General features: G+C 42.2%; 1 protein-coding gene across 1 annotated transcript; it reads right to left on the bottom strand.

Annotated features, from left to right (window-relative positions):
- Nucleotides 1-737: 737 nt before the first annotated feature.
- pdhx (pyruvate dehydrogenase complex component X) lies at nt 738-25,533 on the bottom strand. The gene is made up of 11 exons (XM_079266360.1): nt 25,391-25,533; nt 23,509-23,592; nt 21,191-21,291; nt 14,796-14,965; nt 14,150-14,248; nt 8,763-8,955; nt 8,373-8,520; nt 6,637-6,695; nt 5,544-5,702; nt 2,371-2,435; nt 738-1,492 (listed from the first exon to the last, which is right to left on the bottom strand). The coding sequence occupies exons 1-11, from the start codon at nt 25,527-25,529 to the stop codon at nt 1,237-1,239; spliced, it is 1,473 nt and encodes a 490-aa protein (XP_079122486.1). The 5' UTR covers nt 25,530-25,533; the 3' UTR covers nt 738-1,236.
- Nucleotides 25,534-26,330: the final 797 nt, after the last annotated feature.

Genomic DNA, 26,330 nt, shown 5'->3' with positions numbered 1-26,330 from the left:
ACCACAGAACAAAAATGTCCTCACTCTAGTCATTGAAAAGTGGTTGTGTGTGTAAAGAATTGTAGGGAAAATGATTTATTAGAGTTAGTATCAGACGGCAATTTTCACTCGTCCTGTCCGTCATTAAATATGAATGCAGTTCCTGTACCTCTTTTCTTTCATTGCTACCAGAATAATCCACAGCTCAACTTAGGTCATCAATATTCTAAAATTAAAATGTTGAAAACCCATCTTATCAGCAGTTCATAAAGAAAATACATTAATTCAGAAGTTTTTTAAGAGCAAGGTCTTTGCCTTGTCAAACTGCACCCATATTCTCATTGTAAGGTGAATATGGGTGCTCTTGAAGCTGTGTCGTGTGAAATTCTAATTTAAACTGGAGACAAAGTCTGATACCACAACTTTCTCTATTTCGGCAGGTTCTGCCTTCCATCTGTAAAATAAATAATACCAAACCCTGATGACACACACATGTAGGATAAGCTCCGCCCAACTGGTGCTGTTACATATGTAAACGGCTGTTCTGCCCACGCTTACAGCAACGATAAACATCTGCCAGCAGAGACTGACCTGTATACTAAACCCAGCAAATTATCCTAATTGGCTTCTATGAAATAGTTGTGTAATCTCTTTAGATTCTAATCACACACACACACACACACACCTACACACACACACACACACACACACACACACGTTCCCCCGGTAGTTTTAATGAGGCTCACTGACATTTGAAGGATGAAAAATGTATTTTATTGGCATCTACGGAAACAAAAAACAAAATGATTTTATTTATTTTGGATACACATGGATTTATGAGATTCCTTTTCAAGGATGTGTTTAAATAAGTTAAAATGTATTATTAACATGAACAGGTGATTAAGTTGTAACAGGAAATGGTTTACGGGCTTTACCCTTGGTGGAGACTGCACTGCCCCTGATGTTCAGTGATGAATACCTTTTTTTTCACAGCACCACGTGCACATGTATTAATAGTGACACAGACTAGATGCACTGGGAGGGAAAAATAGAACTGAAAGTGGAATAATCACTTCATATATATATACACTACACTGGTGTGATAGAACAACCACCCCTATTACATTATGTGGGATGCACCCCGCTATACATCGTCTTGTATTTGGCACCACTGCTACAGTCCTCTTACTCTCTAGCAGAAGCCCAGTTTAACTTGCCTTGTCCGGCCCCTTTCATACAGCTATCTCACTTTGTTTTTCAGGCAAGGGCCATGCGTCGCGGTTGTTCTAGGTTGCTGCGGAATTTATCTAGAAACCGCGAGGCTAATTCGTCGTCCACTAGTCGACCGTCACTGGACAGTGTGACTGTCATCAGCTGCTGGGTGCACAGGGTCTGGTCCTCCTCGCACAGTCGCAGCTCGGACCTGGAGGTCCCGATGGCCAGGATACAAGCCTGAGGAGGGTTGATTACGGCGCTGAAGCCACTGATACCGAACATCCCCAGGTTAGATATACTGCCAATGAGAGAAAAAGGAGAAGTGAGGGAGGAATGGACGGGACGAAAGAAGAGACGGTACACGTATTACATCGTTAGTCAAGCTGAGCACGGGGAGGAAATGCATAAAAATCAACTAAGTAGCCATAACGGTCGCTCTAAAACCAGCTTCTTGATGCAAAAAAATTATCTTTATGAATGAATGAAAAATGAAAGGGTGCATTAAGTAAATAAATATAATTGGCTGTGAACATCAGCACCGGCCTCCAAGTCTCTCCCGAAATGTTGCGTATGGTGAGCAAGACTGACCCGAGGGCAGTTTGCTGTTTGCCTTAATGAGAATTGTAGCTCATGGGGCTGGAAGAAGGAATAGAGGAAGGATGCACACATATATCCTCAGGAGGACAAAGAGGGCTGCATCTCCATAGGAATTCATCGCTCCTGCCTGACACAGAAACCCCATTTAGGTCTAAATGACACCATTAAGTCTAATGAGTAACAAAAAAAAAAAAGAAACCTCCCTTTCAATTCCTGCTGCAATTGATGGAATAGTAACTGATGGTACTTGTCGCCCAAGACCACATTCAGTTCAGGCCTGCATGAAATGTAGAATATGCATAATATATTGACTATCCAAGTCATAATGGGGTAAATTTATGAAGGCTATATCTTTTAACGCTGAGCTACGACAGAAATTGTGAGATAGAATTCAGTATTAGTGATAAAAGGGCCTCTGTTCCTACATATAAAAAGTCTGCTTATTGAATTGAGAAAAATTGACAGAGTTGTACTAAAAATTGAAGTGGAAAGACTGGAAAATAATGTTAAGTTTTATAGTGTTAGGACTTTTCATATTCCTCTTCTTTACCCAAGAGATGATGCGTGTCTTAGGTTTACCTGAATGAGCCTCCCTGGTACTCCTCTGGTAGAAGTTTCCCATCTCGAGCCCTCTGGGCCAGCGCCTGTTGAGACATTACACATAGTGATAAAGAAAAGCACACACGCTGTGTGACATAGAAGACAAAGCTTGTGTCCAGATCATTCGACATCACCAGGGCTCCTGGTTTGTCCACGTGAATAAAGACACACACAGTATTGGTTCGATGCTAGAGGACAAACCAGGGGATCACCAACGTCAGAGGGGTTCATCCTCCAGATGCCATGAACATCTGTGCAATATTGTGTGCCTGCCCATCAAGTACATGTTGAGATATTTCACAAGATAAGTGAAAACGTTGAACTGCAGGTGGCGCTACAGGAAAAGCCATGGGATCACCAAATGCATCCTCTGGAGACCATGCATGTACAGTATTTCACGGCAATCGATCAGGTAATTGTTCCGGATCAAAGTGGTGAGCCAACCGAGCAACAGACCATCAGACGATGCCATCTCCTGAGCCATGCCACTATCATAGTTAAACGTTATGAAGACCCAATGGACATATTCTCAGAGTAAAGCTGGACACCAATAAACACGTATGAATGCCATGTTCTGTTGTACTGAGAGTAGACCGAGCCTCGTCTGTATGAACTAGTAAACTAGCCACTTCAGACAAACTTCTTATCCAGAGCAATTCTCTTAAAGTGTTGCAAGCCGTTCAGTCACAGCTTTGTAGCATGAAGATGTTTTGGTGAAAGGCCGCAGGGCTCAGTTTTGAAATATCACGTTCAAGAAAATGATTAAATGTCCAACAGCTAGCACTGAGATCAATGGAAACTATCAGACTGTGCATTGCTAAAATGAAGAAAGGGAAATGACAATACCCAGACGGGAAAATGAGATATCTGACGAGGAAACCAAACCAGACCGGTTCTGGGAAGTTCTGTTCTATCAGAGCATGAATGAAGCAATGTATCCTCATCTTACGAGTGTTCAGCAACACAAGAGATCAGTGCGCCTGTGCAAGCCCCTGCTAAGTTTAGGCATCAAAAACACTTGTGTAAAACTTATGTTGAGAAAAAACAGATTGCGGTTTGGGTTAAAATGACAACAGACGTGGCGATAGCTCTGTGACAAATAAGTCAACGTTGATTTCTGGGTTTCTCACGGGACACAAAAAAGCGGCCTTTTCAGACCAACCCCTCAACCCCGACTTTGACGCTCTTTATACTACGTCATCTGTCCTGGCTTGAGATTATGTGGATTACATACAACTTGGTTACCGGTATACATGAATTACAGCACATTCCTTTTTTGTAGGTCCAGCTACGAGCAGCCTGGAAGGAGAGTGACAAAGCACAGCGTATCCGTCAAAGAAGAACAAAGTATGTTGCCGGTGTTGTCTCTGGTGTAGGAATGTGTACATGCATGTGATCCACTGGCTTCACTTTCACTAGGAAGCAGACCTGTGATTCTTTAAACATACACAATTTAACCACCGATCAAGTACGAGCTTTTGAATCCGTTTAGAATACAGACCACCGTATACGAAAGACCTCGCAGAAATAACCAGGCTACCGTCGAAGAGCTACCGTTGAACTTCTCTTTTTCCAAAGCTCTCTCTCTCTCTCTGTTGAGACTGCTGGACGGCCACTATGTCTTTATTCAACATGCACTTTAATCAACTGGAAATGTACTTAAAGGTTAATGCGGGGACACGACCAACACAGAGTCGACAATGACTCACAGGGATCGCAAGACACAGTGGCATATGGTGGGCACATTTGAGATAAGAGCTCTTAGTGCAAAGTCAGGCTGATGTTCCAGTCCATCACATCAATAGCCAGCAGCGACCTTTCCATGCTTTATTCAAACCACATGTGGATTTTAATTTGAGAGCAATAAGGACCGGCAAATGCAGAATTAACTCAAGGCAGCAGCATAACTAAACTGCATAGCAGCTCATTTTGAAGGCTTAAGTGGACGGAAATGTCCGCCGTGTTGCTGCCCGTGCTGTATGGCAGCTCTAGTATGTGTGTTTGCACTAGCGATGTAACGCTCTCCCAGATTTGACCGCTAAAAGACATTATTTGACTTGAAGTCATCCAAATTGTTTAATAAAGACAACAACATACGTAACAGCACGCTATCTTTTCCTCTGGGACTCATCGGGACAAACTAATGTCACTGCTCTTTCAAATGCAGACAGAGAATCATTTCTATTGTCAAAGCTTCAAAATTACACCTGCAATCCAATGTCAGTTAAAGAACTGCAATCATGGCTCATTGGTATTGTCACTGCTACAAATACTAACATATACCGTACTGATACTACTTCTGCAACTGCTGTTAATGTGTCCGGTAGAGAAGCAGTTTTCAGTTTGACAACACTGTTTTATGGAAACAATCCTAAGTCTGCCATGTTTTGTTGCCAACAGCTGTTGAATCAGACATCATATCTTCACTGAGACATACCAGACCTAAATAAGGGGCCCTGAACATTTAGGAATATTACACCTGGTCTCTGCTGGCCAGAGACATCATGTTTATTACCCTCATCTTAGGAAATGTATCTATTTTATCTGTGTCTTTAATGAGGAAGAGAGCGAGACGATTCAACGAGTGTGTGTCTGTACATGATTATCAGATTTTGGGAGCAGACTTCTGTGTTTGTGAATAAATGCCTGTCCCCAGCTGCTGACTGTGAGCAGGAGGAAGAGCTGACCATTGTTGCTTTGTACTCCATCTGTGTCCAGTGACAGCTGAGACCTGCAGCCCAACAAGCCAAACATCAAACTATCACAAATCTAATCACTTATCTGCAGATCTCTCCAGCTGATCTGAGATTTTAACTCTCCATGATCTGATATAAAAAAGATAACTATGGATGCAATAAAGTTATGGCCAGAAGGCGAGCACAACTCTACAGGTGCCTACAGAGTTTGTTTTCCCATTCAATTGGGCTGCAGTCAAGTCTCAACTCCCTTATCTATTTTCACGGACAAATCAACAGCAAAACTCACGTGAAGTGATGCCCTGAATGTCCCCACAGCTTGAATTTATAATCTACCGCTTGCAAAGAAAGTATGAGGAAAGAAAACTCTTGCAAGAGAGAGCTTTGGGAGGAAACTCTCGCATCAGGGTCCCTCACAACATATGACAACACAACGGTGCATTATGTATTCCTTACCTTAGCATGAGCTGAGATCTCCTGGACTCCCTTGTCTGCTGCATCCCTGATGATGGGGGTAATGAGGCCTTTGTCGGTCGCCACTGCGATTGAAATGTGGACTGAATCAAGTGCACGGGGTCCGTCGCCAGACCAGGTCACGTTCACTTCTGGCATCGCCTAAGATAGATAGTCAGAGGTCAGCACAGAAAAATAACTCGACCAATAGAAACAAAAGGCCTTCCTGCTTTCGTTACACTGTGCTCGTGTGCTCCTATACAGTTCATGGTACAATAACAGGAGATCAGTCCTGACACAATACCAAATATGTCATTTTCTATAATATGACTGGTAGCATGCATATATGAATCAATTATGATGACAGTAAAAAAACAAAACACTATATTACAGTAAATCCAAGAACATCATTAATCAATTTGGCGGTGACTTCCTATCAGGCAAGCAAATCTGAATAATAATAATAATAATAATAATAATAATAATAATATGTCAAAATAATCTTGATCTTAAATAATCTGCTGCGGTGGAGCCTCAATAACAAAATATCTATTTTGCATTATTGTGGTATGAACACAGAAACACATCACACCACACCAGTTTACGAAATGAAAAAAGAAAAAAGATTGGCCCCTTCCTGTTGTACTAAGGTCAACTCTGGGGGGGAAAGTGCAGTTGCTTTGGTTAACTGTCTGATGATACACTGTTATGCAAGTGAGTCGCGTGTCTATGTTTAGTGCAGATGCCAATCCAAAGAGGTATTTTGACATGCGGGACATAGAGTCCAGACCATGAGAGAGCCATGTGGTGCTTCGGCATTTTATACGAACATTACCTGGAAAATATACACAATTGTGTTCCACACTCCTCACGTTTACGGCCAACGAGGATAACAACCGTGCTACAGAAATGATATACATTTAGGGACCAAATGATGTCGCCTTGGAAATCACTTGAAACACGAACATTCGATCATCGTGTGTGTCCATGCTGTGTTAAGCACCAGAAAGACATAAAAGACCAGATACCTGTGGGCATAAATATACACATTGTGAGGAGATGAATACATAAAGACAAACAGGTTAACAACACTTACTTTAAGTGTAACAGCAGCTGCTTTGATAATGAAATCATTAACCGACACTTTGATCTGTTCTGAAAAGACAAAGAAGAAACAGTGTGTGAGCCTGATTCAAGCAACAAATGGACGTAACGTCATGTATTTTGTACAGGACCTGCAAATTGTGACACTGTTCTCTCGCATATGGCAAAAGAGTGTTACTACACATTTTCTCAGGGGGAAGAGACATCTCCTGTATCTTGACCTTCACTCCGGCCGATCAGAAACAATCACTCTATATGACTCGGTCACTGGCATTTGCTCTGCCCCCCCCTCTCTCCGTGTGGGACAGCAGCAGGGCCAGGCGGGCTTGGCATCGCTGCCAACTTGTACTCGTGTCCATTAGTGCAGAACCAGACGGTTATGAATGCCGTGAGCGGGATGGTTAACGAGCAAACCGTGAAATCGCTCTGCTCCCGAACAATGAGAGTCGGCAAAAACAACCGCGGAGAGAATCCCTAAGTACACACACAACCTAGCTAATAGCTCTGGAATGGCCGACCCCATTTCCTCCATCACAGAGACAGGACCCGGGGAGATTTACTGTTTGTTTGACAGCTGGGCAGAGTTAAGCTAAATAAAGCAAATTGCGTGATAGTGTGTTGAACTAAATGTTTAAAAAAAATAGGAAAGTGTCAGACAAACACAGAAAATGCCCCAAAGTAAGCATAGACTACATTTTAGGAGTCCATGAAAAGCAGCAATTGTGGATACATATGCTGTTGGCTGAATGTAGCAAAATGCTGAAGAGTCACCGTTGAGACACATGCACAATGTTTCCTTTCTCTGGTTGTGGTGTAAACCTCCCTTCAGGTTAAACACGCACCTCCTGATGGATGTTGCACAAGAAGCCGCGGTTAGCTCAGCGAGTTGCTTGGGAAGTCTTTGAGGCTGAGGAAGTAGCTGGCCAAAACATGGTGAATATACTACTAGTTCCTGCTGGTATTGTGTTTATTCTCCAGATACTCAAGCTCTCAACTCATCCATACATTACCTACCTTGTTCACACTGTACGGATAGACCAAGCTCTTTTCCACCACCTTACATTTCACACATATTTTACGGTCTTTTAATGCTTTCCTTCTTCATCTTGAATGCCGCAATTATATAAACACAGGATGCACCAAACACACGAAAGAATCAACTGGAAGCACTTTGAATCCAAGAGAAATGATTATTCTGGAAGAGGACTTTTACTCCTTTAAGCACAAAGGAACAACTATATAAATGAAAACAGCTTCCTTTCTCACCAAATTCTGTCCCTGAAGTTGCTGCTGATATCTCTTGCGTCATGAAACTGGTGTGGGCCATTTCAAGCTAACAGAGGCAGCCACTCTGAGTCAAATGTAAGAAATGATAGATTAGAGCTATGTGTACGTGTATGACTAGCTGTGGTTGTCTTATCAGCCTTAAATTGTGATATGCTATGTGAGGAAACAGCAGATCTGATCAATGTCAAATATGGATGTTTCAAAGATTCAGCCATTTATGCCCTATTTATATCCTCTTCATAACATTGAGATTCTTTCAACGCAAAAGACTGTCCTCTTTGTCAAGTGAGCAGTCATGTGAAAACCCTGAAATCCACAATCTTCATGGAAACGTTTCCTTCCAAATACTCGTGTCAGACGTTCACTGAAGGGACACGACCATGTGCATGGACAGAACACTGCTAACGTGTACAAACCACCCTCATAGTTGTGCGATTATACCTTTGGCCAAGTCTTTGCGGAGGTGCATGACGGCAGCCATGTCACAGTCAACAGAGGCATACGCATGGGGGATGGTGGTCTTCGATTGCGTCAGTCTTTGAGCAATCACACGGCGAATATTTGAGGCTGGGATCTCTGTGAAAGTGCCCTGAAGAGGACAAGTGGAGGGAATAATTGAACAGGGTGAAGGGCATTTTGAGAGAGACCATAGGGAATAAAGGGGACAAGAGTGATTGTCAGACAGATCTTCAGCTGCCATCAATCACTCAAAAGGATGAATGGGATTAACAATGTGAAGATTATATTAACAAGCTTGTTTCAACAATTGAATGACTGGTTAGGAGTGGATGAGAGTGACAGTGAGGGAAAGATATTGTGGGGAGTGCTCACCGGTGCTCCTGGTTTCCCTGGTATGGAGAGAGGAGGTATGTTGGGTCTGCTGCCTGCGGGCAGACGGGTAGCTGCCGGGGCCGAGACAGGACTCGGGACAGGACTCGGGACAGGACTCGGGACAGGACTCGGGACAGCCGTGGCTGGGGTCGCTTTGGGGACAGGAGATGTCTTCAAGAGATTCAATGCATCTCTGTTGAAGTAAAAACAAAACACATGCAGGCGTCGCTTTACACAGTCATTTGAATATTTTTATACAAAGAAATGTATACAATCATTTTGTGCTGAGAACTGGTGAGGGTTGAAATGAAGGGTTAACGTGATGTTATTACACCTAAACCACGATGGCAGTCAACATAGACTGACAACTTCAACACGACACTTATTGGAACACATTGGCGCAGAAAAATGTTACACACATATAATAACAAATCCTTCCCAGCCTTTTGCAAATTATTTTGTGCACCGCAATAATGCTTTTGTGTCGAACTTATTTGGGTCCATCTTTGTTGAAGTGCACTGATTCCCGCCCGGTATGCCCCTGTTAAACAGATGCGCTATGCTATTTCAAGCCTTTGGCAAACTTTTCCTTGTCATCCTGTTTTCTTCCTTTCTGCGATGTATTATTGACGGCTTCATTTCTACTGTGGAAAACGAAATCAAACACATTTTTCTACTTCGCATTGACCTTTTTAAATGAAACAGCAATTGTATGAAAAAAGAAAAAACACTGGCATATATCTTATGACAGTACAATAATACATTATTAACCCACATGCTCCCACTCACCAAGCTCATAAGTAGCACGCTGGTTTTATCTGGTTTGTTTGTGTGTCAGGCTGGTAGAGCGAAGTAACTTTCGGTTATTCTCCAGTGGACGGGCGTCATGAGAATCATTTGCTTGTCACAAACAAACCCCCTCAGGATAAGGCTAGGCAGGATCGGGTGTCAGGTGCAGCAAAGGACACGGTTATTCAAAACCTTCATTATCCTCGACACTGGCATGATGAGCCATGGATATCCCTGCTTTTTCAAAAAGCATCTTTTTTCCGACGATAACATAGCACAGACCAACACATTTTTTGGTAGACGTCTTGTGCTGCATTAAAAGACACATTTTCCATCTCAGATGAGGGTGAATTCCCCACTTAAAGATTATCCCGAAGCTATCGTAAATTATTATTTTTACCTTAAGCTTAGAAAAAAAAAGAAAAAAATGGAATTGCAATTAATTCAATTATATCACATTGGTCAGTTAGATATAATAGTGAACATTTTACTGCAACATTTTCCACATACAGCGTATTTCTAACATGCCCATTTACAGCCGTTTAATAAATGTGGTAGAGGAAGTGACAATTTAATTTGATGGACAGGGAAAGAGAAAAGGTAAAAAAAAAAAAAAGAGGGAATCAAAATGTACTGAAAGATCTGCCCTGGATTTTTTTTTTTCACGCATTCATTTTAGTCTTAGCAGCGAAAGAGGTGGGAGGGGCAGGTATCAGGTGCGCAAGCTTGAAGCTGTCTGGTTCCAGTTCAGTACACTGGGGTCCTCCTTCCCACACACATCCAGTCTCTTGTCTGGACCAGCTGCCTCTGACCTCAACGTGTAGCCAGGAACAGTCTGGGCCCCACAGCTACGTCCCTCTGTGAGCTGCATCTCTTTATTTCCTCTAGCACACTAACTCCTCCCTCTCTTTCACTGATAGGAGTTTTTGTTTGTGGAGGGACCTGAAGCAGCTTGGAAATCCCCCAGCTAACCTAAGAGCACCACATCGACTGTATTAATGATTACAGCCCCCCACATAAAAAACTAAAAGCCTAGCATACAGGTTATATGTATCTTCAACTTTGAACGCTTGTAAAAAGAGCAAGCAAATGAACAAAAACATCTGATACAAAGGAGATTGTCCAACGTTACAAGTTTAAAAATGTACAATATATGCCACCATATGCTTTAATGATCAACAGGAGCCTATAGTGGACGCTATGACTATGACACTATAGATACCGTGTGTGTAGCTGGTTGGCATGTAGTTTTCACTCAGACCATTTACACCCCTACTGACAGCCGAGGCAAAAGAGCCTCTGAGAGACTGAGTGTGTGAGTAGAATATTAAAAAGGCAACGAGGCAGCGCACACACACAAAAGCACCAACACACATGAATCAACTTTGTCTTCTACTGCCCCCTAGGACAGGCTAAGATGGGGGGGGAAAGGGTGGTGTCGTCATGGGATCTGCTCCACTCGACTGGTGTGTGGTTTAATTTAAACAACCCATTATGGCTGAAATGGACTCCAGGGTAAAGAGGACTATGCTTTATTTTTTTTAAATAACATTAAGAGAAGATTTAGATTTTTGTAAAAGCACTGGAGAAAACTGTCTTTGTTAATGAATGCCCGTGTTGGTCAAGAACAAACACAACTGATCTTTTGGGCCATTGTGTGGCCATTTAATGTATTACACTCTTACGCAGGAAGCGCATAGTGACATAAAGAGAGATATTTGATCTGGATATGTTGCAAAGAAAGAAGCCATCAATTTGATATGCTATTACTGAATATCTACATTTATGCTGGACTTAGTTATTTTTAAACTGACACACATCCAAAACAGCTGCTTGTTGCATGGCTACAAGAGGCTGGCGGCTTAAAGTTAACGGGTTTCCTTGTTGACGTTTCAAAATGTGTATCTTGCTTTAACGAATGTAATACTTCATGCTAATACGTGAAATCAGGAGGTTTTTTTACACATTTTCTACATAAATGGCAGTGTTTTGCCTGCATTCACACAGGGTACAGCAGGGGTCTCAAACTCATTTTCACTCCGGGCCACATCAGCATCATGGTCGTCCACAAAGGGCCGGTTGTAAATGTAACTACCGTACTCGTAACATATTGTTAAATAACTCTCTGCATTCACAGTTTAAAGTAGTCTTCAATGTAAGGCAAGGCAAGGCAAGTTTATTTGTATAGCACATTTCAACAACAAGGTAATTCAAAGTGCTTCACATAAAACCATTAAAAGCATCAAAACATAAGGCAAAAGAAAAGGAGATTTAAAAACAATTAAAGAAACAGTGTAATGTACTCACAATACATTTCCATGTCAAATGTACAGTAACCAGTCAAAGAGCTGCTTCTAACTGTTTAAGTATCTCATAATTTTGACTTTCTATTTCATAATTTAGATTTTCAATCTCATCTTTTTGACTTTCAATCTCATCTTTTTTTGACTTTCTATCTAATAACTACGACTTTCTATCTCATAATTTCGACGATGGGGATATTTTTATTATTATTAGTCTAACTTAAAAAAAAAAGAAATAAAATAAAGTAACTTTTTTTTTTTTTGCTGGCGGATTCGCGGGCCACATAAAAAGACGTAGCGGGCCGGATTTGGCCCGCGGGCCGGGAGTTTGAGACCCCTGGGGTAGTCATTCTGTAGTGATGTGACCGACGGTGAATTAAAAATCACTGAAACCTTTACCCATCACTGTGCTTGTCTCTTGGATAACATCTCTATTCATGACAATGATGAAAGATAAGGGCAGAAAAGGTGGTAATAGCAATGTGTTTCTCTGAACCCCAATCTGTATTTAAACCTTGCTGTGGATTATGTAACATGCTATGATCTCATTCCTGGGTTGCGTGACCTATTCATGCCCACTATAGAGGGGCCTCACTAGAGCAGAGGGCGGAATGATGGGAGGGGTACCGTTCCCTGCTTTCAGTCTTATCTGATGTGCCAAAGGACAAAGGAGGGAAATGGGGTCTATTCTGCCCCCTCTTGAAGGAGCTAAGCCTATGTGAAACTATTCTCACCAAGGAGATTTTATTTCCAACAAGAACAGGACTGTTCAGTCCCACAACATCGAAGCTAGTCTTTAGGTTCAGCTATTCTGGGACATCAAATTGGAACATATGCAAATATCCAAAAGACATTGTCGAAAAGGAAATCACTTCCTAAAAACACACTTTCATGGCAGCCATTCGTGGCCATTGGACAAGGTCTCGCTTGACCGTAGCAGTCACCGGCTTACCTGATGTTTTGAAGACAAACTGGCCGATACATTTCTAATCGAATGGCATTATCGAGCAAGCGGCCGTCTGAGAGAATGACACAGCTCACTCGGATTTCTGCAGAGCTTTGTGGAAAAACATCCCACCAGAGCACAGATTTACTGATCATTTACTGAGCTTCTATGTTTAGATCTTAGCGAACATTTTAGAAGGAAAAGCCAGATGAAATAATACACATTTCATTTCCAAACTATAGGCAATGCCTTAAAAGTGAAGCTTTGCATACTTCTCTCTGCCTGTGGCTTGGCCAGCAAACTATTTCGAAGAGCACATCATTATATTCGGAAATGTCTCTTACACACTGTTTTTTGTTGACCCTCTTGGCAGGAAGAGCCTCTCAACTTCCTTCCTTCATGAAAAATCTTCAGTTCAGTTTGAGGAGAGCTAACTGAGCCAGCATGCTATATCAAATGAGCAGGGTATAATTACAACTGCATTACTAATGAAACAATTTAAACTTCAAAACCTAGAAATCATGTTGACACGCAGAACATGTGTTCATCAACCTGGACAACTGATGACAGCTTCATGCCAGAACAACAAGCAGTGTTCCCTTTTTGCTATTTAAGAAAATAATGTTCTAAATGTGCTTGAATAAGAGCGTATGACACGCTTCCTTAGTGGTAAAAACACTTCTAATTGGTATTTATCGTTTTAGATTTATAGATAAAACAGTTTAAAATACCATGTTTCTTGATATATTTCTACAAATGTATGCATTAGGAGAAAAGGCTCTGCTGACTTTCTCTTCACCGTGTTTGGTTTATGAAGCTTCGTGTATCTTTTACTCCCTGAAGACATATGGTCTGCGTTTCTATGGTCACCAGTGGGTCCTGGAGACTGAGTTGCTATGGCGACCGACGTTGCTTAATGAGATTCCCCAGCAGGGTGTTGTGTGGGTAACGAGAGTATTCAATCAGGTCCCTATTGACAGCAGGTAACCATGAGAGCTGCGTGTGTGTGTGTGTTCACAGCTTTCTCTGGTGTGGATTCGCCACATAACAGGATTAAAGGAGCTGAAATCTTGACCCCCCCCCCCCCCCCCCCTTAGTCACATGTGGGTTTTTTCACTTATCTAGTCTATCCCACCTTTTCATTGTCATTCACACTGCCTACACTGTTGCTGTAACCTGCCTTGCTGTGACCGACATCTCTTTTTCCTCAGAGATACGTCGGTGCTACGTTGGCCACAAGGGGACCCTTCCAATCTGTGCCCTCAGACCTATTACACTGCTAAACGATCCCCCTACTGCTGACAAATCACTTCCTGTGCAAACAAATAAACCCATTCATCGATACTCACTCCTTGGTGATGAGTCCTCTTGGTCCAGTTGGTGTGGCCAATTTTGGGTCTATACCGTGGGTGTCCAGGATATGTCTCGCTGCTGGACTCAGACGTAACCTGGACGAGGAAGAGAGCGTGTTTACGATATAGTAGGTTATTTGACGCGTTTCAGTCTAGCTTTAGGAGATCACTGACCGAGTGCTCAGAACACACTTTAAAAAGGACCTCTTGCTTATTTCAGATACCATCTAGCTGACTTGACTGCCTAATAAGAGCCCATTCCTGTATCTATCACCTGACAATCATGCTTGCTGCACAACACATCCCCCTTTCATCTTTCACCCGTCAAGCTGATGCAGCCAAGGTGCAAATCTGGAAACGTGGCCGTGCTCAGTATAAAATGTTTGCATGAGAAATAGGGCCCGTTTGTTCGGGGGCAGCTCTTTTGCTTTCCACAAGAGTATTTATTGTGTAAAGATATGAACAGAAAAAGATCATCTTATTCAGCGTGTTAGATGGTGTTAAGATGTGAAATTAACATGGCTGGTTTACTGAACAGAAGAAAGGATACGTTTTTGTTAATCCTGCATGTATCTTTGTCCTTGCTGTCTATGTTTTTTTCTGGGCTTTGCTGTCCCATCGTACAGCCTGTGGCGACACTTACGGTCCTGACGTGGCTGGTTTTGGGGGAGGGGCTGGAGAGGGAGCAGCAGGGGGCGCATCTGCGGCTGCAGCTTCCGGAGGGGGGATGTCAACTTGCTTCCAGTCCTGCCCTTCCTCCACCATGAGGGCAATAAGAGTGCCCAGGCGCACATTGCGACTTCCCTCCTCTATCTATAAAGAGTGTGAGAGACATACTTATACAGTCAGGGGGGGAGGGGGGGCATTAGCAACACTGCTTCAGTCACTTCATGAGTACAGAGTTTACTAGAATAATGGGGAAGGTCTCAGATATTGTATGAAGTTAATCAGTTTACCAGTAGTCATTGAAAAGGTAAACATTTCATCAGCCATTGTTAGGGGACCTCTTGAAAAATCCCACTGCCTCCTCATTCGCATCAATTTCTATTCTTCCATTTTCTCCCGTTAACTTGACGGATCATACAAAACCCAGCTGTGGTGGAACAGGTTCTTGGAGTGCAATAGATGTGTTTTCATGCTGTCAACTATTGATTCACTGTTCTTGTTGCAGAGTAATCCACTGCAAGCCTCATGCTACTCTTACCAAGCTGTGCAAGGTGTTGATCCTCCGTCAATATTGATCAGTTTAAATGAAAGGCCGGGCACAATAGACAGGGTTGGGCTGCTACACTTCATCTCTTTTCAAAAAGGTATCCACTTAGTGAGCTGCCTCTTGAAGGTGTAGCTCGATATCATGAGAAGGAAGAAGACAGAACGGAGGAACACCACAAAATAGACCCTGCTGCTGTAATACACGAACTCCACTACTGATCAGCAAAAACACAATCACCTGCAAAACATAAGGTGTGATTTCACAATAAATTTGTGCAAATTGAAGCACAATTAGTAAATCAAGTTATCAACATGCTCCACCCAAACCCCCTCTCTCTGTAGCAGGAATGCACAACCACGAGCAGCACTCTAATAATCAGATCCTCCTGATTGGAAAGAGCAGCAGAATATATGAACACCTGCGCTCACTGGTAGAAAGAGATGCTTATTCTGGTCGACTTTAGTTCAGTGTAAACCTGCAGGTTGAGAGTTAACATGAACCTAGTTCATTTATTACATAATAATACTACATTTTGAAAGGCATCTGAGAATCATACTTTCTTGCCCCATTGGACTTTGCAGTAAAGTGGAACGCTGTTTGGGAAAAATCGAAATGACTAATTATTGTGCATTTAATAATTAGTGAATGGTATGCGTTTACAAAGCCTCATGTAAGCTTTCGAGGCCTTGTCCCCAAATGGTTTTGTGTGAACTTTCTGTAACATCAGTCTCAGCAAATGTTTAGTCTATTAAGAAGCAGCTGACGGCCGAAAGAACATTTGAAGCTGTTTACTGGAAATAAGCCATAATAAACTTTGCGACCATGACTTATGAGAAAGTGACCTTCATACTAGAACGAATTGTTAAAGTGTCCAGATACACAATCCATGTGTTATCCTTTGTGACGTAAAGTACCCTGTGCCAGCCCATTGCATATGATTACTTCATATAAATATCAGAGACAGATCTTCGAGCAGCCTTGATGCATATTCTGTATGTGAATCAACTCCGTCTCCTTCTTGCGAGAATAAATGTCCTGTGATTAATGATTTTTACTATCGGCTCGAGTGAATTTTTCTAACAAATGGCCATAACACAAGACTACTTTAAGATGAAGTATAAACCTTAAACAATAGGTCTGATGTGTGATTAACACAGACCTGCTGTGGGAGGCGATCGGTGAGTGTTCGCGTAAGGCCTCTCAAGGAAATACGGACTCCTGTAAATGTCCACAGAGATCCCTCTCTTCAGGCCCAGAGGGATTTTGCCACTTGGTAGAGATGCTGGAGAAGCAATGTACTTTCCACACTAGCCGTGGTGTCATGACACACGCAACACTGTGATATGTTGTTACGACAGCCATCAACACATCGGTGTGTAACAGAAGGGGAGAACGTACCAATAACATAACTGCTTGAGAATTGAATGCTGTTTTGCAGCAGACATTATCTTTAGCTCCACCCTCCCAGAATTAATTTGGGGTGGTTGACCCCGAGGGAAATGTTGTCAACTATTTACCCTACCCTACTCTAGATCGGTCTAAATTAAGACGGCCTTATTGGACGTATACCTATCTGAAAGCAGGGAAATGCAATTTGTAAGGCATTTTTTTAAGGCATTTCAGGTTGAAAACCACACAGCGTTACAGTTAGCTTTACTGACAGAATGTGTCGTAGAGCAATAAAGGAAAACCGGTCCCAAGAAGTGCAAAAGCTGTGCCTATATAAGGCAATTGCATTTCTCACAAAAGTGGAAGTTTTGAAACCAATGACAACATGCAGCATAAGCCACATTTTAATCACAAGCTGCATCAGTGGTTTCATTATAAGTCACACCACTTTACACACACACACACACACACACACACACACACACACACACACACACACACACACACACACACACACGGTAGTTGCATTAGTAAATGGTTAGTACACTGTAGTGCTGTGGGGCTCAACACTGCCATCAAATGGTTATAGCACACCCTGAAACTTGGATTATGATGCTGTGTGTTGCAAAGCTAGTTTTACTTGATGCTCAAAGAGCTTCTGCGGTGAGCATGTCAGATTAGAATGAAATTAAATGCACAATGTTCATCATGAAACTCCTCTAAAACAGTTTCGGAGATCACAGAGAGCAATGGTCATGTTAAGTACAGTCAGATTATGATCATGTCACATTGTAAAACATTTGTGACCCTTGACCCCTGGGTAACATGTGATATCTGATCTTCATGTTGTATCCGGTGATGGCCACACCAGCAGCCACACCACTGAACCACAGGAAACGATGGTAACTCGTTTCCTCTGTTGCATTTACTTAGTTTAGCACAACACTTACAACACGCGCATACAAACTGATAAATAACTGAGATATAACATTCAGTTTTATTAGCAATTTCCCAGCTGCATCACACCTGTTTCAAAGAGTGCCGATTGTAACCTGGAACGCTCCTGCATCCTGGGGAAGGGCAGTGTTTTCGTTATTATTTCTTTGAGCAAACAAGTGTTTTTGATATTATTGTTTCATTATCTTTGCTGAGTTATTCGGTAGCGCTATGAAGACATTCTTTGTGTGCACGGTAGTTTGTTTAGACGGTTGTGTCTCAGTCTATCCCCGTGTGTCTGAATTGCCTGATCAATCACTCTATACGTTTCCCCTTTGTCTCAGTTAAGAGCGTCGGTTTGTGCTACTCAGTTCTCTTCCGTTAGTGCTTCAGTTAAGTTTGGTCTTTTTTAACCGTGTCTCTCTGGTCTAACCCCCCCCCCCCCCCCCCCCGGTCCCTGTCCTCACGGCCATCCTTCCTCTCATGCTTAACAAAAGTGGGCCCTATACTATGAAGAACAGTCAAGGGGCTAGACTCAGCCTATGACAACATTCTCACTGTGAAAAGTCTAACGGATCTCAAATAGGGCTCTTAAGGGACCTCTCCAGAGCCCATCAGCTAGGCTAATGATATAACAAAGTCAGACTGCACCATTTATGAGGTTTAACCTACTTATCGCAAAACTGTTATCATACAGCGAGCCATACAAGCCCCCGAGCGTATGAACAGCTTAGTTACAATGAGCTTGGCCTGGACAAGTATAAACATTCATTTTAATTTCAATTAAGAATGTTGGCTGATGTAGCTATAAAGCCTGTGATGTAGATGCCAGAAAGAGTGATTATTCCAGGTTTGTTAGTCGGTTGTTAGTGGGCATTAGGATCGTGTTCAAACAGTGTACAGTAGTACAAATAGGGCTACAGATTAAACCCTGATGGCATAGTGTTTGAGTACGTTTATTTGTCAAAAGGAAGATGTGTTCAGCCAAAAAATGCATATAAACAGAAAACGAGAGAGAGAGAGAGAGATCTTGTTTAGGCAGTGAGACAAAGTCTGCCTCTGATCAACAGAGTGTGACAGATATCACACAAAGAGGATTACAGCGACACCCTTCATTGTAGCAATGCCAGTCTGCTAGTCCAATGTAATCTCACACAAATTCAAGCTGCAACTCATGAGTAAACTCACTCCTGCTGAGCATCACTCAGAGAAGGAGTGTTTAGCTTTCCAACAATAGAACCACAACTTTCAGGTTTGGACTGTCGAGGAGCTGTTATCACAGGGCATCTCCCTTTATCTGTTCCATATGTTCTATTGTTCTCCACGCTGTTCGATAATGCATCACCTCAGTCCCAACCTCTTTCCCCAATGCCCTGCCGGACTCTCTTGAGGGAAAATATGAACTGTAAAGTGAATGAATTTAGCATTTGTGCCAACAGTCTACTTTCTAAGATTGTAGATCAGACAAAGACTTTTCATCCATTTTCTTTTTTACCTAAGAACGCTGCATGAGTAGAAAGTGATTTATACTAATTGATTTAGAGGACACTATAGCTGCTACTGTTGGTATCCCTCATATGTGTGGAGATGAAGAGAGGCGGGGAAAGAAAATGATGAATGGGAAACAGAAAGGTTAGCCCTGCAGAATGTGTTGATATCTTTATCAATGTATCAATCAGTCCTTTCTGCCCTGTAACTCATTATATCAATCGCAAATTCATCCACACTCAACTATCTTCCGATGTACCCATCAATACATTGCTAGATCACTTTTCACCATCCATCTGTATAAACATCTGAACAAAAGAAAAGCGAAGGGCATCTTCAGTATGAATCTGCAAACACACGTGTGTCACTTTTCCACGGACTGTGATTGATTGTACCCAGGGCTGATGTGCAGATTGCAGCCCCTGGGTCAGAGTAGAGCAACACAGCAAGAGTATGATGAGATACAGTAATCTGTGTTCTCGGTGCCCCAACATCCACATCCCCGATACGAGCAGAATATATCCCCTGTTTTCTCACCCCCAAGAGCCACGTCTGGAAATTGGTAGAAGGCCACAGCAGTACTTGACCCCCATAAATAACCCCTGTGGAGCGCTGGAAGTCCCACGTCTACTGCAGCATGTCCGGGCATTTGGCCACGGGCAGGTAATTATTGTAGCCTCTAAATTAGAAACCCGGCTGGGTGCTTGGCGAGCTCCGATTAGAGACTTTTAAGACCAAATAGTCTCCGACCCAGACAAAGTGGATGCCACATTGCCCGTTCCTTCTAAGGGTGCACAAATCTCTGAAATATTGCCACAAGCTCCTGTTTTTATTATTAACCACACACACACACACACACACACACACACACACACACACACACACACACACACACACACACACACACACACACACACACACACACACACACACACACACACACACACACACACACTCTTATAGGGAGGGGGAGAGAGAGATATCTAGGGGGCTTATCTTATGCAGACCATCTTTCTCTGCCAGCTTCAGCTCGAAAAAGCCCCTACCCCCAATTCTTGGGTGGTTGCTATGGAAACTACCTCATCCCCACAGTGGCAAAAAAACAAGGACGGAGTGTAAGGGAATGTGAACCAATGGAAGCAAGTGAAGTGAAAAGCAGGGGAGGAAAACAAAGAGATACAATCAAACGCATTATAGAATTGACACTCATCCCGCCGATAATGAATTGTTTAATTCAGCCATCTCTATGCTGCACATGTAAGACAGCATTTTGTATTTGTGATGTGCATTTGCTGGTGCATTCGTTTTTTGTGCAGGTTTCACAAACAGACGGACACATCAGCTAATTAGACAGACCGCGCTCCACTCGTCCAAAATGTACACGGCTAGGGGAACATGTTGCGTGATCGGTTAAGGCGCTGTCTGTGACATGGAGGAAGTGTTTGTGCTTCCACGGTAACGAACACAGCAACACTTCCCTGCCGTCATAACGGGTGTTTTAAAAAAGGGAAGCAAGAAAAAAAAAAAAAAGAGAACTTAAATCCTGTTTAAACTGTGAGGAAATCCTCCCCCCCCCCCTCCTCACATCCCGTACTGTATGCAGATGTCTGAAAGATCAGTCAAACAGCAGAAGAAGATGAAACATCTTCATCTTCCCGTGCAGGGGGACGACCATGTGTTGGAGGACTGATGAAAGAAAGGGGGGGGGGGGGGGGAGTGAAATATGTCACGAAAGACGCCTTGTCAAAGCTTTGCTGTCACTGTATAGGAAGAGCAGATTTAACAAGTGTGGCAATGAGGGAACCCTGAAACATTCACACGACTGTTAACAGGATTGTAGTCCATGTGAATATAAATTAATTTCAAAAACATAACCGCTGAAAACTGTTGACTTCACAGAACGCTCGTCATTTAAATACTCTCTCAGCCCATCACTTTTGTAGATAAGTATAACTGCGTTCCTGGATCTAATCATCTCCTCGAGAGGTTTGTGTGTGTTTTCGCTCACTCACCAATATCTTTGCCATGACACCATCTTCATTAGACTCCATGGTAACAACAGCCTTGTCGGTCTCAATCTCACAGAGGGCATCACCGGCTGCCACTGCCTCACCTGGAAAAGCAAAGAAAACACATCCAAGAACCCCAATATCAAACAAAAAACAAATAAACATGTATTTGGCATTTCAAGCACCTAATTCCCAAACCAATCTCGTGGTTGTGAAAGGGTTTCTGACCTTAGTTAAAGTACAAATGACTCATTTTAGTTATGATTGCAAATGCATGAACCATAATCAAAACAACTACTCTTTCACTGGGGCTTCTGCGCATATGGAGAACAAATGTGTTGCCCTAAAAATGAAAGAATTCCATTGACGGGACAAAGAGGTTATGCGAGAAAATATCTGCTCTGGCTTTGGCCTACATGTCTAATGAAGGGCCTGATCAATGTTTCATGGGAAAGAATATGAGATACGGAAACACAGCGTGTCTGAAAGAAGGCAAGATCTTTGCCTATCCTTAGAATTCCAGGAGATGTCCTCTGGTTCACCCCATGAGAGAGACGGAATATATTAGCATCTGCTTAACAATGAAAGAGTACGGCAATTAGGAGGCATTGGTTCAATCCTTCCATGCTTATAGATCCAGTTTGTCCAAACGCCTGTTTTGTGAAACAACTCAAATGGGGCTTCCGATGGAATAATACACAGACAAACAGACCTGATTGTCTCCTTGGACAAAAAGGAAGAGTAAAAGGGAAAAACTACTGTTGCCAGTTGTAACAGAGCAGTCGCACAGGAAATGCTTGTGAGAAATCAAGACATCAAGGTTGAAGATGAGGCGTGTTTTGGTTGTATTTTAGTCTAGCCTTTAACCATTGCAGTCACTCTTCATGTAGAGAGTCAAGAGTCGGAGGAGAGGCGTGATTGAAAAGTCTTTGTGACATATGTCCATGTGTTAAGAAGCGAGGAGGAGGTGAAGTAGAGGAGAGGAAGGTCAGGCAGAAAAAGACAAGGAGGTTTACTTATGGGCATGTAGTAGAGGATAGAATATCAAGGACAGTACTATAAAAAAAGAAAACAATTGATCTTGTAAAACCTTGAATTAACACCCAAATTTAAAAAAAAAAAGAGTGTCTGTCGGCGATGTTTAAGGCTTTAACACTCCAGGGGTTAGGTGTGATGTGCAACATTCAATATTAAACAGGCGACCTCAAGCCTGTTCACCTCTGCTCTTTATGAATACATTATGAAGAATGCATAGCTATGCAGGCCAGGGCTTCATACATTACCTGCAAATATAAGATGCTGAAATTGTTTTGAAGAAAACTCACAATGGGCAACTTTGCGGAAAAACAGTTTTTCCCTTCCAGCGAGCGGTTATTATTATAAATGTTTGTATTTGTGGTATTTTTGAAATTGGTCCAGTATTGAGTGAGAAGCGGCTGCATTGTCATTTTATTGAAGTCCACTAAAATTACTTTTTTTTGCCACCGCTCAGATTGTCATTATAAGTCAGTGACAACATTATCATTAGGACCCCACAGAGAAATAAAAGGTTTCTCTTTACCTTTCACTTGACCCGGTCGGTTTTTTATTACGTCATGTGACTTGTTGCCAGAATACAACGGTGGACATGTGAGAGGGAGCTGGAGAGGGGATTGTGTGGTGTTGTCAGATTATACAAAAAAAACATAGCGTAGTGTTTTCTAAAATAGTTTTAATGTCGTGGCTGAATAATTACTTGATTTCGACAATGTTGTGAATGTGACGCAAGAGCTGCATAATGGGTTTTAAGGAGCAGGAAAGTAGCTTTCCGGGTGCGTTTTATTTTGTTACTGAGAATATATCTGTCCCTTTGTCACTTACACACACATTTACACGTCTCACCCCAAATCACAGAAGCACACGGCAACACAGCAGAGCAGCCAATCAGAATTCAGGATGCTGCCTCCTGATAAATGATAATGTGGCTGAGTTGCTAAGCAGAGATGAATAGTGACTGCCGTGTTTCTTTGAGCCAATTCGCAAACCAGAGGCCCTGAGGTGCTTCCGGTGCTTACAGAGCAATGTGATGTCATTGAGTAAAGTAAACTATAAGCGCTACAGTTGGTCTATGATTGTGGGGAAAAGACATAGTGAGCGTGTTTTAATCTCATGAGCACAGATGCAGAGGGTGTTACTGTGCAAATTACAGAAATGTAAACCAACTAAATCTGCTAAATCTATAAACCTGCTAAACAGTGGATTTAGCAGGGTTTTTTGAGAGAAAGTCGAGCAGAAACATGTGGCGATGAGAGCTGGGAAATGACGTCTTTCGTTTCTTTTACCTTCCTTCTTCAGCCATTTAACGATGCTTCCCTCCTCCATGGTGGGTGAGAGTGCAGGCATTTGCACTTTGACTGGGCTGACACCTACAGGATAGAAAGAGAATATTGCAATTTACACCAGGCAGCAAAACTACAGCAGAAGTATTTCCATAAAAATCATATTCTGAGCGTTCCTTCCGCCACGCCTTCCAGCATAATCTCTGTGAATGTCAAAATAAATCAAGCGAGATATGGCTAGAAGTAGTTATGTTTGGTTGAGGCCTCGGGTTTTCAATATAGGACAAACAGGAAGAGATGGTGCCACTGTGACAGAAGAATGCTGGCGGGTCACTTATGAAATTGTGATCCTCACTGACACTGCACCAGAGGCACTCGTACTCTTGCCTTTGAGAGACCATGAAAGTCCCCCCCCCCCCCCCCCCCACTGAAATACAAATCTTTTTTTTTATTTCTCAAATTAGGCATTTTAGTGGCCATGTCGGATTTGCTGCCCATCATGTTTCCATTCAATTTAAAGTTGCGTGCTGCTGCCATCTGCTGAATATTTGACGATGTCACAAGATTTGCGTGTGTGTATAAGGAAGGCTAGTATTTTACAATGGTAATAATATGTTGTTAGCTTCAATATTTACATTTTTATTCAGAATCTGAAATGTAAGAATACCAGTAACTTTAAAAAGATGTACCTGCCAGTTTATTTTATTTATGTGTGTGTGTGTATGAAGAACGAACTGCCTGACTCTAAATTCACACATACTTAGCATCAATCACGCCTGTGTGTGTGTGTGTGTGTGTGTGTGTGTGTGTGTGTGTGTGTGTGTGTGTGTGTGTGTGTGTGTGTGTGTGAGAGAGAGAGATATATTGTCACAGAAGTGTACTGCTTTCACAAGTATATATAGTTAAATATTCACATAGCGCTTTGTTGTCAACACCTCCCTGACGTTATCCTCTAGTTTCTTCCAACAACCAATTATTTCTGACCTGAATTCTTTCCCTGTGCCCATTACTCGTGATGAGTACTGGCTACATGCCACGCAGTCAGTTGTTCCTCACTGGTCCTCTCCTAACAAGTCATAAACTGCTAAATGTTGTTACATATAACATTATTCATGGAGGTATGAACAGTGATCATTAAGTGCTGAGCTGAAACATGATTGTAGACACTTAGGGCTGTCCTCGCCAAAATAAAACTAACAGGGGGAGCCCTACCTACATCATGTACCACGTGTAAATAATAAAAGTAATAATGGCTGAGGTTTATTATGGCTGATGTGGATTGATGGTGCTGGTCTTCTGGCTTACTGTTATTACTGGGACACTTGAACACGGAGCCATCGTTAATGTCGTTAGTAACACCTGTGATTTCCTAATGAGACGACTCAAATTAAAAAAGGACCTTTGAGTTAATGTCATTGCTCATATATTTACGAAATAAACTGTATTTAACTTTGCAACAAAGGAACTGAGCCCACTCTTGCATGAGAGGGTAACCGCCGGTGGGATGAAACCATTTTGGACCACCAGACTGACAGTTGTGAGACGCTCCCGGCACATAACACTGTTTGTAACACTGTTATGCGCATTTACTTGACCAAAATGAGTCCCTATGTATTCCCTGCAATGTACATTTCCCAATCATTTATGGACCCGTATATATTTCCTGTAGTCTGAGGTCAAATAAACCCTCATTACTCCGCCAGGAATGCGAGATGACAGTCTGCCCATTCAAAAACAATATTATTAGTTATAGTGTGAGGAAAAACAACAACACAGTTACCAAAATGAACGTTAATGTGAAACGACTGATTGAGGTAGAAAACGATGACAGCAAATGTCAGCGGCTGCCAGCAGAGAAGCTTAGAACAGCACAATGACCACTCACCGAGGATCCACGGTGACCGAAAGAAGTGTCTGACATTCTCCTGACATGGGTGCGTGGCCAGTAAACATCTGTCAAGAGTACTAGATAATCTAAGGCCAAATAAAATCCCTTGACGACCCAGACGCAAGGAGGCCGCCATGTTGTCGTCCTCAGTCGGTGAGAAGTGTCCACACGAATGCCTGACAGTAAATAAGAGGGGAGGAAAGCGATTGCAAATTAAATTGTGAGAATCATCAGCTCCAGAAACCTTTTTATTTAATATCCCGTGATTTCAAACACATTTACTTTCCACAGAAAATAGATTGTTGATTAATTTACAGAAAAATGAGCAGGCTAAAAAAAAGGGAACTCTTATGGGTCCTCCGAGGTCCTTTACACTGTTCTGTTGTTCAGGTCGAAACTCCCTCTGCTGGGGAGAATAGAAGGGCTACTGTACAAAGAAGAAGTTAGAAACTCTTTTATACAGTCAATGTTTTTATACATGGTTAGAAACGTGTAAATAAAAAATAATTTCAGAACATTTTATGTGGAAAAATGTGCTATTGCTCGTAGTTAAAATTTAGATTAAAACACAATATACTATGAGCAATTATATTGCATCTCAAGGGCTCTGATCCTTTGCTTTCAACATGTTGATGGCAATCTGGCAAACCATTGGGGCACGCTCACATGCACTAAAACCACGCACGGCCGGCCCTGCTATGTCAACAATGCAAGGAGAAAGCCGGATAACAATACACAGAGGAAGAGTGACTTCATTCTCTGCTCAGGGAGACATTACTCCACCAAATCTTTACATAGCAAATAGATGTTTGCTGCTACATTAATGTTCAGAATATTGAATACAGCTCCTTTAAACACTATAGCCCCATTTATCGCTTGATGTTTTTTGTTTGTTTTTTTGTTGAACTTATTTAGTGTGCACTATTAATATTGATAT

This window comes from Melanostigma gelatinosum, assembly GCF_949748355.1.
Source record: "Melanostigma gelatinosum genome assembly, chromosome: 1".
NCBI lineage: Eukaryota > Metazoa > Chordata > Actinopteri > Perciformes > Zoarcidae > Melanostigma > Melanostigma gelatinosum.
The sequence above is the reverse complement of the archived record's forward strand: the minus strand, read 5'-3'. Positions and strand labels throughout refer to the sequence as shown.

Excerpts from the sequence above, each read along its gene's own strand:
- pdhx (XM_079266360.1), bottom strand. The coding sequence starts at position 25,529 with ATGGCGGCCTCCTTGCGTCTGGGTCGTCAAGGGATTTTATTTGGCCTT. Across the intron at positions 8,521-8,762 it reads CAGGGAAACCAGGAGCACCG|GGCACTTTCACAGAGATCCC; the intron begins GTGAGCACTCCC and ends TGTCCTCTTCAG. Across the intron at positions 5,703-6,636 it reads CAGCTGCTGTTACACTTAAA|GCGATGCCAGAAGTGAACGT; the intron begins GTAAGTGTTGTT and ends TATCTATCTTAG.